Here is a 12,239-nt window from a genome sequence, read left to right as displayed (position 1 = left end):
CTGTAGCATTTTTAATTCTCACCCCTGTGACCGGAAATTACACTGTTTCCCTGTTCTTAACATGATCATAAAAGGTCTCTGCCACCACAGGCACAGAACTTCCAGTATCCACCAGAACAGTTTCACAGACCCCTGCTGCACCAACAGTTTTTATTGGCTGCATGTTATCAATAAAATCACGCTTCAATTCTGTTTCAGCCAACAAGTCCTCCTCTAGCTCCTCTAGCAATCTTTAGTCATGGTGCACACCTACTCTTCACTAAAAGATTCAATAGTCTTATCCTCTGAAAATATTAAATCAAATGCCCCTTTAATTCCAGAGTTTCCTACATGCAACCCCTTTAGCTTCCTAGCAACTCTATATTTTTCTTCCTCCCAGATCTCTGGTATCAACTTCCACTGTTGCTTCCTGCAACAGTGTTCTCAGTAAAGAAAAGTTGGACCATACACCCTTTCCCATGAAACTGCACAAAACAAATTGAATTCTGGAGAGTCCCTCTCATGTTGTACAACTTCATGTGGCTATTGCATACCCCATATTCTAACATTATGATGGTTCACCTTACTATTTAAATGGATTGTTGTGTCGCCACTAAACACTAAGTGTGGAAGAAAACTGTCATCTTCATCTTGCCAGGATGAAATTACATAACTCTGCACATTGTTGTTTGTCACCTTCACGAATAACTTGCAGTAGCTGTAGTAGCCAGATGGACATCGGGGGCATGTTGAGCTGTCGACCTGCACGGTGAACAGATTTCTGTGGACTCCTTGTGGGACTAAGGCGGATGCGTTCGATGTCTGTGTCAGACACTTGCGGATGGCCCGGCGATTTGCCTTTACACAACTAACTTGTTCCACAGAATTGTTCATGACAACATATAATGCTCTATGCTGTAGGAGGATCAACACCGTACCTAGTACAAAAGTCACGCTGAACAGTTATTACTGACCCACACGGCGCAAAACGTAGAACACAAAACACTTTCTGTTGTCCCAACACTATTTTTACTAGAACTGAAGTGGGCACACACTGCTGCTACCTAGAGGGAACCATAAAACTCGAGAGTTTGTTCTTTCCAACAGTATATTGTTCATGCACATATCTTAAATACATAATATTTATGATTTTTTAAAACTGGATGATTGTTTTTGATACACCCTGTATGATGATTCCAGTTTCTCTTGCCAAAATAGTTTGAATTTTTTGGTAATGGTTTACATATTTTATCTTATTATACTGCCTGCAGGCAGCCCACCAAGGGAGGGACTTAGTGACTTGATGATGGAAGATGGTGTCACGGTGGAGACCCGAACTTATGACGACTGCTTGCTATAGCGTATCTCTCTGGTGCTTAGCGTAGCTCCCTCTTTGTAGTAGGTGCTGGCAGACTACTGATACCTCTGTTAAACTGTCCATTATTTATACAGGTTGAGAGCTTACTTATTGTGCTGATGCACTGCTTCCAGCCATGTCCAGAACAACAAACCCATGGTCCTCCAATGTAGGAACTGCTTGACCCATCCTGCAAGTGACCCATCTTACTGCAACACTGGCAGGATTGCGGTGCTGGCGTGGCCTGCCTAGCAATGCATAAACAGCCCTGTTCTGCGATTGGCACACTGACACTTCAGTGCCCACAGGCTGCTTCAATTGCTGCGAGTGAGCTACAAGCTATCTGTCATTGAAGGTCACTTACAAGGAATCCTTTGAGTGTGTGGTCGCCTAGTTCAGTCTTCAATAAGGCTCATTTGAACGTCCTATGTCAAAACAAAGAAACACAGCAGAGGAAAGAAAATACAGTACTAAACTGACTGTAGCAGATGTTGAAAGTGACCACCATTCATCTCTTGGCACTTTTGGGCCCTAGTCAGCAAGTTTCTGGAGGCAGATCGGAGCTGGACTGCTGCAATCCAAAATGTCCTGCTGCAGTTCTTGAAGACTATGAGGGTTGTTGCAATAGATCTTAGACATGAGGGCTCCCCACACAAAGTAATCGCGCACTGACAGATAAGGCGACGTGAGCCCTAAGACTGATTTGATGCAGCTCTCCATGTAACTCTATCCTGTGCAAGTATCTTCATGTCTGAATAACAAAGGCAATGTATAACATTCTGGATATGCTTGCTGTATTGATCTCTTGGTCACCCTGTATGATTTTTACTCGGCACACTTCCCTTCAGTACCAAGTTAGCGATCCCCTGATGTCTCGGAATGTGTCCCATCGACCGATACCTTCTCCTAGTTAGGTTATACCACAAATTTGTTCTCCCCCCAGTTCTATTCAGTACCTCCTCATTAGTTATGTTATCTACCCATGTAATCTTCAGCATTCTTCTATAGCACCACATTTCAAAAGTTTCTATTCTGTTCTCATCTAAACTGTTTATCGTCCATATTTCACTTTCATACATGGCTACACTCCATACAATTATTCTTAGAAAATATTTCCTCACACTTAAATCTACATTCGATTTTAACAAATTTCTCTTCTTCAGAACCTTTTTCTTGCCATTTCCAGTCTACATTTTATGTCCTCTCTATTTTGGCCATTATCACTTATTTTGCTGTCCAAATAGCAAATGTCATGTACTACGTTAAGTGTCTAAGTTCCAAATCTAATTCCCTCAGCATCGCGTGATTTAATTCGACTAAATTCCATTATCCTTGTTTTGCTTTTGTTGAGGTTCATCTTATATCCTCCTATCAGGATACCGTCCATTACGGTCAATGAAGACCGTAGCCAGTGGGGTGAGGGTTCCGGGGCGTCTGAATCCTCCCCCCCCCCCCCCGCACGCCCTCACACCTAAATGAAATTACGCACGACCTAGTTGCTGTGTAGTGAAACTGAAAGACGTTTTTATTTTCAGTCGTGTATCGAAAAAGGGATACGCGCCATCGATACATTTACATTAACGATTGCACTATCAGCTATCGCCGATCCATACTTAAGTGAAGACCAACGACTGCATATTGTTGACCGTATTTGAGCTCTGTTGTTGTTTTATTAATCAATTCAGTTCATACTTGTAGTTGAATTAAATATAAATGCTGTTGTTTATTGCTTTTTTCTGTGTGCTATTGTGATAGTGTTTAATTACAGGTACATTTGTAACAAGAAAGAAGAGGAAAAGTGATTTTGAATCGTCCTCTAGCGTTATAGTAAATCAACAATGCTTAGGCGCTACTATAATACCCTAATTACCTATCTATACCAGTTTAATGTTAGCACTGGTGTCGTTATTTAGAGAGTGGTATTTCAGTATTTCACAAGGCAACGGGGCGGTACACGTGTGGCTACGTTTTTGGTTCAACTGGTCTTTCAAGTACTTTGCTGTCTCTGACAGAATTACAGTGTCATCGGCAAAATCTCAAAGGCTTTTATTCCTTCTTCCTGGACTTCAATTCCTATTACCAATTTTTTCTTATAACAATTAACCATTTTTCCTACAACCGTAGGTAATGATAATGAGCGTACGGCCGCCGATCCACAACTTCTTTAACGCCACTACGGCGACTTGCGAGGAATATGGATGAAATGATGATTAAAGAACCACAATACTCACTCATCTCGAGGCAGAGAAAATCCCTGACCCCGCCGGGAATCGAACCCGGGACCCCGTGTACGGGAAGCGAGAACGCTACCGCAAGACCACGAGCCGCGGACACAACCGTAGATGCTGTAAATACATTAAAACTTGGCTCGTAAGTGCGCGCACCAATCACCGCCGAGGAGCTATTCAGTTAGTCCGCTGTACACAGTACACGACTTACGAGACTATGTGGCCTCGGTGAGCAGAGATGAATTTCTCGGCGCCGCGACGAAATCGCCGTGTCATCGTCGTGCGAGGTCACGGGCCTGCGGTCACGTGACGGGCGACGCCAGAGCCGCGGAGGCGGGCGGCAGTGCGGCGGTGCGCGCCATGGCGGACAGCGGGTACGTGGTGGTGCAGCCGCCGGCCGGCGCTCTCCGGGGGCTGACGGCTCGGACCAAGGGCAAGGCGGCGCGATACTTCCGCTTCCTGGGCATCCCCTACGCTGCGCCGCCGGTGGGGCCCCTGCGCTTCCAGGTCAGGCAGCGAAACTGCGCCGCATTTGTTACGCAATCGCTGACACGGAATGGAATCCTTCTAAGAGAAACGCGTAAAACAGCTGCTACAAAAACGATCAACACGAATTAAAAAAAAAAAAAATGCGTAGGCTTCCGCGCCCAGAGTCAGACGATATAAAAGTTTTCTGGGTATGGTACCGCGTCATAATGTAAAAACTACTGCTGCTGGAGAAAAACCAACGTTTCGGCCACTCCCTTCTTCTGGGTCTAGACCCAGAAGAAGGCCGCTGCAATCGTGGCCAAAACGTTGGTTTTTCCCCATAAAACTTTTATGTCGTAAGAAAAAAAAATGTTCGAATGAAACACAGTTGCCGGCCGGTGTGGCCGAGCGGTTCTAGGCGCTTCAGTCCGGAACCGCGCGACTGCTACGGTCGCAGGTTCGAATCCTGCCTCGGGCATGGATGTATGTGATGTCCTTAGTTAGGTTTAAGTAGTTCTAAGTTCTAGGGGACTGATGACCTCAGATGTTAAGTCCCATAGTGCTCAGAGCCATTGAAACACAGTTTTATTATTAATACACGACGTCTTGGAAACAACAGCTGCGTATAAACAAGCTGATTCCATATTTCTAGATTGTCGAAAGACGACAGTGTAGCACGACTACTAATCAATATACGACCAAGCAGAGTATTGTCGCAAATAGGTGACTGACTGGAGGAATATCTGACTAACACGACACAGTAGGCTATACTGGACGGCAAAACGAAAGTAACATGGGCTGTGCCTCGAGGAAGCGTAATGGTACCTGCAATAGTTTTCAATAAAAACTTTCAGACAGGATCAGCAGCATTGCTTTTGTGTACCGTAAAAGTGCGTCGTTGAATGATTATAAGGGACTGCAGGAATACTCTGACAAAAATTCCACTTAGAGTAATGACTGACAGCTCTCTGTAAATGTGCATCGATGTTAGATAATGCATATAAGAATGAAACAGTATCGTTTAATGTCTGACAAGAACATTACTGGTGAGCATGTTGGGCATGTCACACCGTATATGTACAAGGTTTCTCAAAAAGAATTACCTGATTTCAAAATTCCACATTTATTGACAAAAACATGTTACAAACATGGGATGCACTGCAAAATACTCACAAAATCTTGAAGTTTTAGCTATACCGTTACAAGTGCTCTACGTATCCACAAGCAGAAGCACGAACAACATCTAGATGATAAACTGACGTACATAGTTGTGCCAATGTGCTGTAGCTCCATCCTACTGGAAAATGAAGTCATTGGAAAATGGTTCAAATGGCTCTGAGCGCTATGGGACTTAACATCTGAGGTCATCAGTCCCCTAGAACTTAGAACTACTTAAACCTAACTAATCTAAGAACATCACACACATCCATGCCCGAGGCAGGATTCGAACCTGCGACAGTAGCCCCACGCGGTTCCAGACTGAAGCACCTAGAACCGCTCGGCCACTCCGGCCGGCCAGTCGTACATTCAGACTAAAAAAAATTGTAAAATAAATTATTAAATTATATACTTAAAGAGAAAACTATCCCCATATTAAAGAAAGATACATGTTATACGGAAATTACACTTACTTTTCTTTATACCATATTCACAGTTCGCTCGGTATGCACAGTTTTTTCGCGATCCAACAGCAAGCAAATGCAACAATGCTCTGTGGAAGAGACAATACAGGTAGGAGCATTGTCTTGGCCAGTGTGTCAGCTCTCTGAAACCAATCCTACCAAGTGACACTTCACTCTTTTTTCAAGTTATTGAACAGGTACAAATGAACAAGGCTTTTACCTCTTAAGGGCCGGCCTTGGTGGCCGAGCGGTTCTAGGCGCTACAGTCTGGAACCGCGCGACCGCTACGATCGCAGGTTCGAATCCTGCCTCGGGCATGGATGTGTGTGATGTCCTTAAGTTAGTTAGGTTTAAGTAGTTCTAAGTTATAGGGGACTGATGACCTCAGAAATTAAGTCCCATAGTGCTCATAGTCATTTGAACCATTTGAACCTCTTAAGGTGTGGTTGTACCAATTACAGCCATACATAGGAACTCCATCCTATGGTAAGTCAATATACAAATACATTTCTTGGTGTATGTATTTGGTTGCTGTCATACATGAACGAATATTAAAAAATATATATATATTCTGCCATACAGGATAATCGCATAGCCTATTCGCTGAATACTATGACATTGAATACCTTAAGTACCCTACTGTGCTTATCAACGTACCTAGCACAACATGTTTTTGCATCGTCAGTATGAAGGACCCTCAAGAGACAGAGACATAGGGAGAAAATGGGAATTCGGTGCATCAAAAAGAAAAAGAAAGCAAAGCTGAGACGATTATATCCAACTAAGCTATGAGTTCGAGTATGATGAAATTTCTTAAAAAAACTTAAGGTGTAACTGCTCCAGAAGCCTCCGATGAAGCTCTTATCCAAGTATCTTTAGTTTCTGAAACAAATCCGGCTTCAGAGTCGAATAAACCTGTTACCCTTTCTGATGTACCATCAGAACTGGGTGAAACTCCTGTGATCCGAGACTGTGAGCCGAATAAAGATGTCAAAAGTGATAATCAAGAGCAAACCGTTCATATAAGAGAGCCATTTATGGAATTATATCCGGGAATGTGAGTATTTCCAGTAACATATGCGCAGCGTTATGATTTCATTCAAAATGGTCCCCAACAAGTCCTACAGAAATCTGATGAAAGTTACCCCAAAGATGCATATAAAATTTCATTTTACTAGAAAATTGAGGAACGGCGAAAAGAAAAATCGCAGATACTTACCTTACTCCATATCTCAAGACAAAGTTTATTGCTGTCCATGTCGACTTTTTTCACAATTGCAGACACAGATGGTAAAAGTAGGATGTTGTGATTGGAAAGATCAGAGTAGGATACTGTAAAGGCAGTAACAGAGTCAAGTACTCGTGGAGTGCATGATTAGATGGATGGAATTCTGTAAAGAAATCAGAAACGGAAAAACAATAGATAAGGAAAACGAGAGACTGATTAGGGAATCACAGAAATATTGGCATAACTTGTTTAAAAGATTGATCCATATTATAAAAAACTTAGGTTCATACAATCAGGCGTTTAGAGGACATCGAGAATCCCTTACCTTAACGAAAGCAGGAACAGTTATCCAAATATAATCTAACACTAAATGGGCACTTGCAACGTATTAACGAAAAGCAACTTTGTCAGCATTATCTGAGCCACGACGTACAAAATGAATTAATTACGTTAATGTCCAAATCTGTTATCAACGACATTATAAACAGAGTCAAACATGCAAAATATTGTGGCTTCAAACTCGATTGTACCGGGAATTAGAGCCATGTGGAACAAATACCAATAATTTTAAGATTTTGTAATTCCTCAACTGGAGAGATGCAGGAATATTTCATTGGGTTTATTGCCGTCGCAGAAACAACGGGAGAATGAACTAGGAAATAATGGACTAGACATCCAAAACTGTCTAGGCCAGGAATATGATAACTGTGCCAATATGGTTGGCATTAATAAAGGTGTTAGAACAAGATGATGATGATAAGGTCCCATCGTAGGGAACCCCACCGCTGTACTAGGCAACGTGGTTTGCTATTGCCTTCCTCCGTCCGTAATGGGGATGAATAATGATGATGAATACATCAACACCCAGTCTTCTCGAGGCAGGAAAAATCCCTGTCCCTGTCGGGAATCAAACCCAGGACACTGTGCGTGGGGAGCAAGAACGCTACCGCAAGACCACGGACAAGAGTACTCAATATTAATCCACTAGCTTTGTTCACGCAGTTCGGATGCCACTGTTCGAATTTGCTTTTGGTAGATGCCCCTAACACTTCTGCAACAGCTAAGACGTTTTTCGGGTTCATCAATAAAGTTTATGTGGTTTTTACAAAGTCAACAAGCGTTGGGATCTTATAAAAACTAAATTAAAATTGACATTGAAACCTCTGTCTGTAACACTATGGAAAAGAAGAATAAAGAGTTGTAAAAGCGATATTTTGCAATTTCATGATGTCATCGAGAGTGTGAGTGACCTGAAAAATAGAACTGATGATTTCGAAACTCTTAGCGACTGTGAAGCTGTCTTGAAGAAAATGTTAACTTTTGAGTGTATTGTTGCAATACATGTGTGGTTTGAGATTTTGCTACGTGTCAACAATATCAGTAAACTACGGCAATTGGTTCAACTGAACTTGAAAGCCGATTCTGGATTCAAGAATTCCGTAACACAGGATTTGAAAACAGCGTTGTAGAAGCTCGATTGTTTGTAGAAAAAAGTAGTTAGGAAATTTAGTCTCAGTTAAAAAAAAAAGAGAGAATAGCACAGAAAAAACGAATGATCGATTATGAACAAATTTATGAACCTATACAATCTGCTGAAATGCAGTACAGAGTTTGCTTTTTTAACACAAAAATAGACGCTTTAACAGTCGATACCGATGTCGACTGAAAGCGCTCAACGAATATATTGAACGATTTGGTTTTATTTCCGATATGAATTATTATAAATCGTTATCCAAGGACGACCTTAGCAAACATTGTCATGATTTACGTAGAATACTTCGAGAAAGCGAAAATAGGGAGGTACAGCCTTTCGAACTTTATGAGGAATTCCAACTTTGAAATCCAAGCTACAGGACTCAATCAAAGACGAAAAACAACTTATTCAGTGCATATTAGAAAATAATTTGGAAGAAGTATACCCAAATCTATACATAACAATCACAATAATGCTCACAGTTCCGGACAGTACAGCTTCTGCCGAGAGAAGTTTCTCAAAGCTAAAACTGATTAAGACATACTTAAGAAGTGCGATGTGCCAAAGAAGACTATCTGTATTGTTATTACTATCAATTGAAGCGGAAATAGCGGCTTGTACGATTGGCAAAGAAGACTATCTGCGTTGTTAGTACTATCAATTGAAGCGCAAATAACGGCTAGTGTTAACTACGACGTAATCTTTAAAAAAAATCAGTGACGCGAAAAGCCAGAAGTTTCGTTTACTTTAATGTGTTTGTTTAATGTAATTTTTGTTATTGCAATAATCCTTGTATATTTTAATAATAAAATTTGTGCATAATTATTATTATTGTATCATTCATCTCATTTAATTTAACATTTTCTTTCTGACTGGAAAGTGAAAGGGGCCCCCCAAAACTGATTCGTCGCCGACGTTCAGTTTTCGCCTAGCGCCGCCACTGAGTTTGAACACAACTTGTGATGGTCAATTGAGTCGTTACTGGATAGAATCCACGTAACTAGTGTATACACTTGTGTTTTTCTTCAATGTGTGCTATCACAGGTATTGTACAAGTGTCGGTGTGGGAAGTTTTCAAAATACAAGATCCCGTAAAACACTCGCACTAGAATCCTGCGGAGCGGTTCTAGGCGCTACAGTCTGGAACCGCGCGACCGCTACTGTCGCAGGTTCGAATCCTGCCTCGGGCATGGATGTGTGTGATGTCCTTAGATTAGTTAGGTTTAAGTAGTTCTGATGACCTCGGAAGTTAAGTCTCATAGTGCTCAGAGCCATTTGAACCATTTTAGAATCCTGCAACAAACACCATTGACATTCTAATTTATCCTACTTTTAGTTCGTGAATATCAATAGCCATTGTTCCATTAAAAAAAGGGTATGTTTGCACAAAAATACACTTTCTAAGTATTATTAAAGTCTATTTATTGGTTAACAATAGGAGCCCTTGACTCCAATCCATTCTGTGAAAACCACAAATCAATAGCACCTTCCATTTTTGCAACATTGCGGTGCAAGTTTTAGGTGATTCACCCTGTATGGATTCCATTCTTAACAAGCATCTCTTGGGGCTCGAAACCTCTCTTTGCTTATTGGTAAATTTGTAACATTAGGATTTATTGTTTGAAAAGTAAATTTACTGACAATTTCAGGAATAAAGAGAATATGAAACGTAGACAGCGAAAAAAGCTTTCCCATAAAGAGAAATATGTTAACGTAGCATAGAAATTTAAATGTTGTGAAGTCTTTTCCAACTTATTTGTTTGGCGTATAGTCTTACGCTGGCATGGTACGTGGACGATAAACGCTAGTGACAAGAGAGTATAAGCTTCTGATGTGTTGTGCGTCACAAAAATTCTGAAAACTTGATGTGTTGATCGAGCAACCAATGACGAAACACGAAGTCGAATTGGAGAGAAAAGAAAATTATGGCACAAATTGACTAAGAGAAAGGACAAGTTAAGACGGTAGGCCTTATTGTGGGGCATCGGGGAATAGTTAATTTGTTAATAGAAGTGAATATGGGTAAAGAATTCTAGAGAGAGGCCATGTTTCAATGAAGAAAGCTGGTTGAAATGTAGGGTATAATAGTTATATAGAGTTGAAGCAGATATACTAGTTTCAAGCCCCTTTTCCTTTTTGAGTCACCAGTCTCCTGACTAGTTCGACGCGACCGCCATAAATTCCTCTCCTGTGCGAACCTATTCATCTCAAAGTAACGTTTGCATCCTACGTCCTCAATTATTTACTGAATTTATTCCGTTCTTTATCCACCTCTAAGTTTTTTTAACGTCTAGAGCTCCCTCAAGTACCATGGAAGTTATCCCTTGATATCTCAACACATGTCCCATTTACCTTGGCCCTGCTTTTTCTCAGTGTTTTCCATACGTTCTTTTCTTCGCCGATTCCGCAAAAAATCTTCACTCCTTATCTTATTCATCTTCCTACTTTTCAACGTCCTTCAAGTGCTTCGATTTTCTTCTTTTCCTGTTTTTCCACAGTCCATGATTCATTACCATGCAATTCTGTGTTCCAAATGTACTTTGTCAGAAATTTCTTCCAAAGATTACAGATTAAGAGCATACTTCTCTTCGCCAGGAGTGCCTCTTTGCCTATACTAATCTAATTTTTATGTTCTCTTTGCTTCGCCCGTCGTATGTTACTTTGCTTCCAAGGTAGCAGAATTCCGTAACTTCGCCTACTTCGTGGTCTCCAATTTTGGTATTAAATTTATTGGTAATTTCATTTCCGTTACTCTTTATTACTTTCGTCTTTACTCCACATTACTTTCGTCTCTCTTCAGCCTACTCTCAGTCCGTATTTCGTTTTCACTAGAATGTTCATACTATTCAACACATCTTGTAATTCTTCATCATTTCACTGGCGATAGCAATATAATCAGCAAATATTATCTTTGTTGTCCTTTCACCACGGATAATTAATCTAACTCTCGAATCCCTAATTTTATTTCCGTCACTTCTCCTTCGATGTATACTGTATAGATTGAACAGTAGGGACAAAAGACTACAATTCTGTCATACAAAATTTGTAATCCGAGCACTAACGCTTCGTCGTCTTCCATTCTTGTTGTTCCCTTTTGGTTCTTGTAGATATTGTCTTCCCATATAGCTTACTCCAATTTTTCCAGAATTTCGAATATCTTGTACCATTTTACATTGTTGAAGGCTTTTTCATCAAAACCAAACTTATCCTTCTCTAACACTTCCTCCATTTCTTTTATTATTAAGGCGCGTTTACATTGAGCTCAGAACATGTTTTTGTTCGGAATATTGTGCGCAACTTGTTCCCTCAACATGGCAACATTGTTCGTTGTTCGCATTCCCGTTTACACTAGCGACCAACATTTCTACGTATTTGCATAGTCTGCTGCGGTGAACTGATAGGTTACTTTGTGTATTCACATTAAGAGATACACTATGTCAAGTGAAGAGAAAGAATTAATGACATTTGGTGCTGCATTAATAATACTTAACGAAATGAACAGACGAAGAAAACGACGTAGTCGTCGTTGATGGACCAAAACATACTATAGAAGACGTGGCGGGAATGACATGCTTTGTGAGCTGAATTTGGAAGACGGTTCTGGCTTTCGTAACTTCACTAGGATGTCGCCGTCAGATTTTGAAATCTTGTTGAATATTATAGGACCAGTTGTTTCAAAGAAAAGACACAAATCTCAGAAAAGTAATCCCTGTGAACCACAGACTTGCTGTTACTCTTCGTTTTCTGGCATCAGGAGACTCCTATCAAAGCCAGCCATATCTCAAATAGTTCCAAATATTTTAATATCATCCAGGAAACGTAGTTATTTACATCCAAACCACTTCGTTTCGTAAAGTATGGCAGTACCACATCCAAATTTTTT

General features: G+C 40.8%; 2 protein-coding genes across 3 annotated transcripts in view; one reads left to right on the top strand and one right to left on the bottom strand.

The window, feature by feature from the left end:
- Positions 1-3,803, bottom strand: part of LOC126457924 (uncharacterized) — a 33,844-nt gene extending 30,041 nt beyond the window's left edge. Inside the window, exons 1-2 of one of the 2 annotated variants that reach the window (XM_050094617.1) lie at positions 3,776-3,803; positions 3,568-3,681 (exon numbers count right to left, since the gene is read on the bottom strand). The gene's annotated coding sequence lies outside the window, so the exon portion shown is untranslated. Of the gene's footprint in view, positions 1-3,567; positions 3,756-3,775 lie in introns of those variants that run through there. The other variant, XM_050094618.1, reaches the window with a different exon arrangement.
- A 101-nt stretch (positions 3,804-3,904) lies between these two features.
- Positions 3,905-12,239, top strand: part of LOC126457922 (esterase FE4-like) — a 177,099-nt gene continuing 168,764 nt past the window's right edge. The window contains exon 1 of the mRNA XM_050094616.1: positions 3,905-4,071. Coding sequence (XP_049950573.1) covers positions 3,925-4,071 — 147 coding nt within the window. The 5' untranslated portion in view covers positions 3,905-3,924. The remainder of the gene's footprint in view (positions 4,072-12,239) is intronic.

Source organism: Schistocerca serialis, chromosome 2, assembly GCF_023864345.2.
Source record: "Schistocerca serialis cubense isolate TAMUIC-IGC-003099 chromosome 2, iqSchSeri2.2, whole genome shotgun sequence".
NCBI classification, from domain to species: domain Eukaryota; kingdom Metazoa; phylum Arthropoda; class Insecta; order Orthoptera; family Acrididae; genus Schistocerca; species Schistocerca serialis.
Note: the sequence above shows the minus strand (reverse complement) of the source record. Positions and strands in the feature narration are given on the sequence as shown.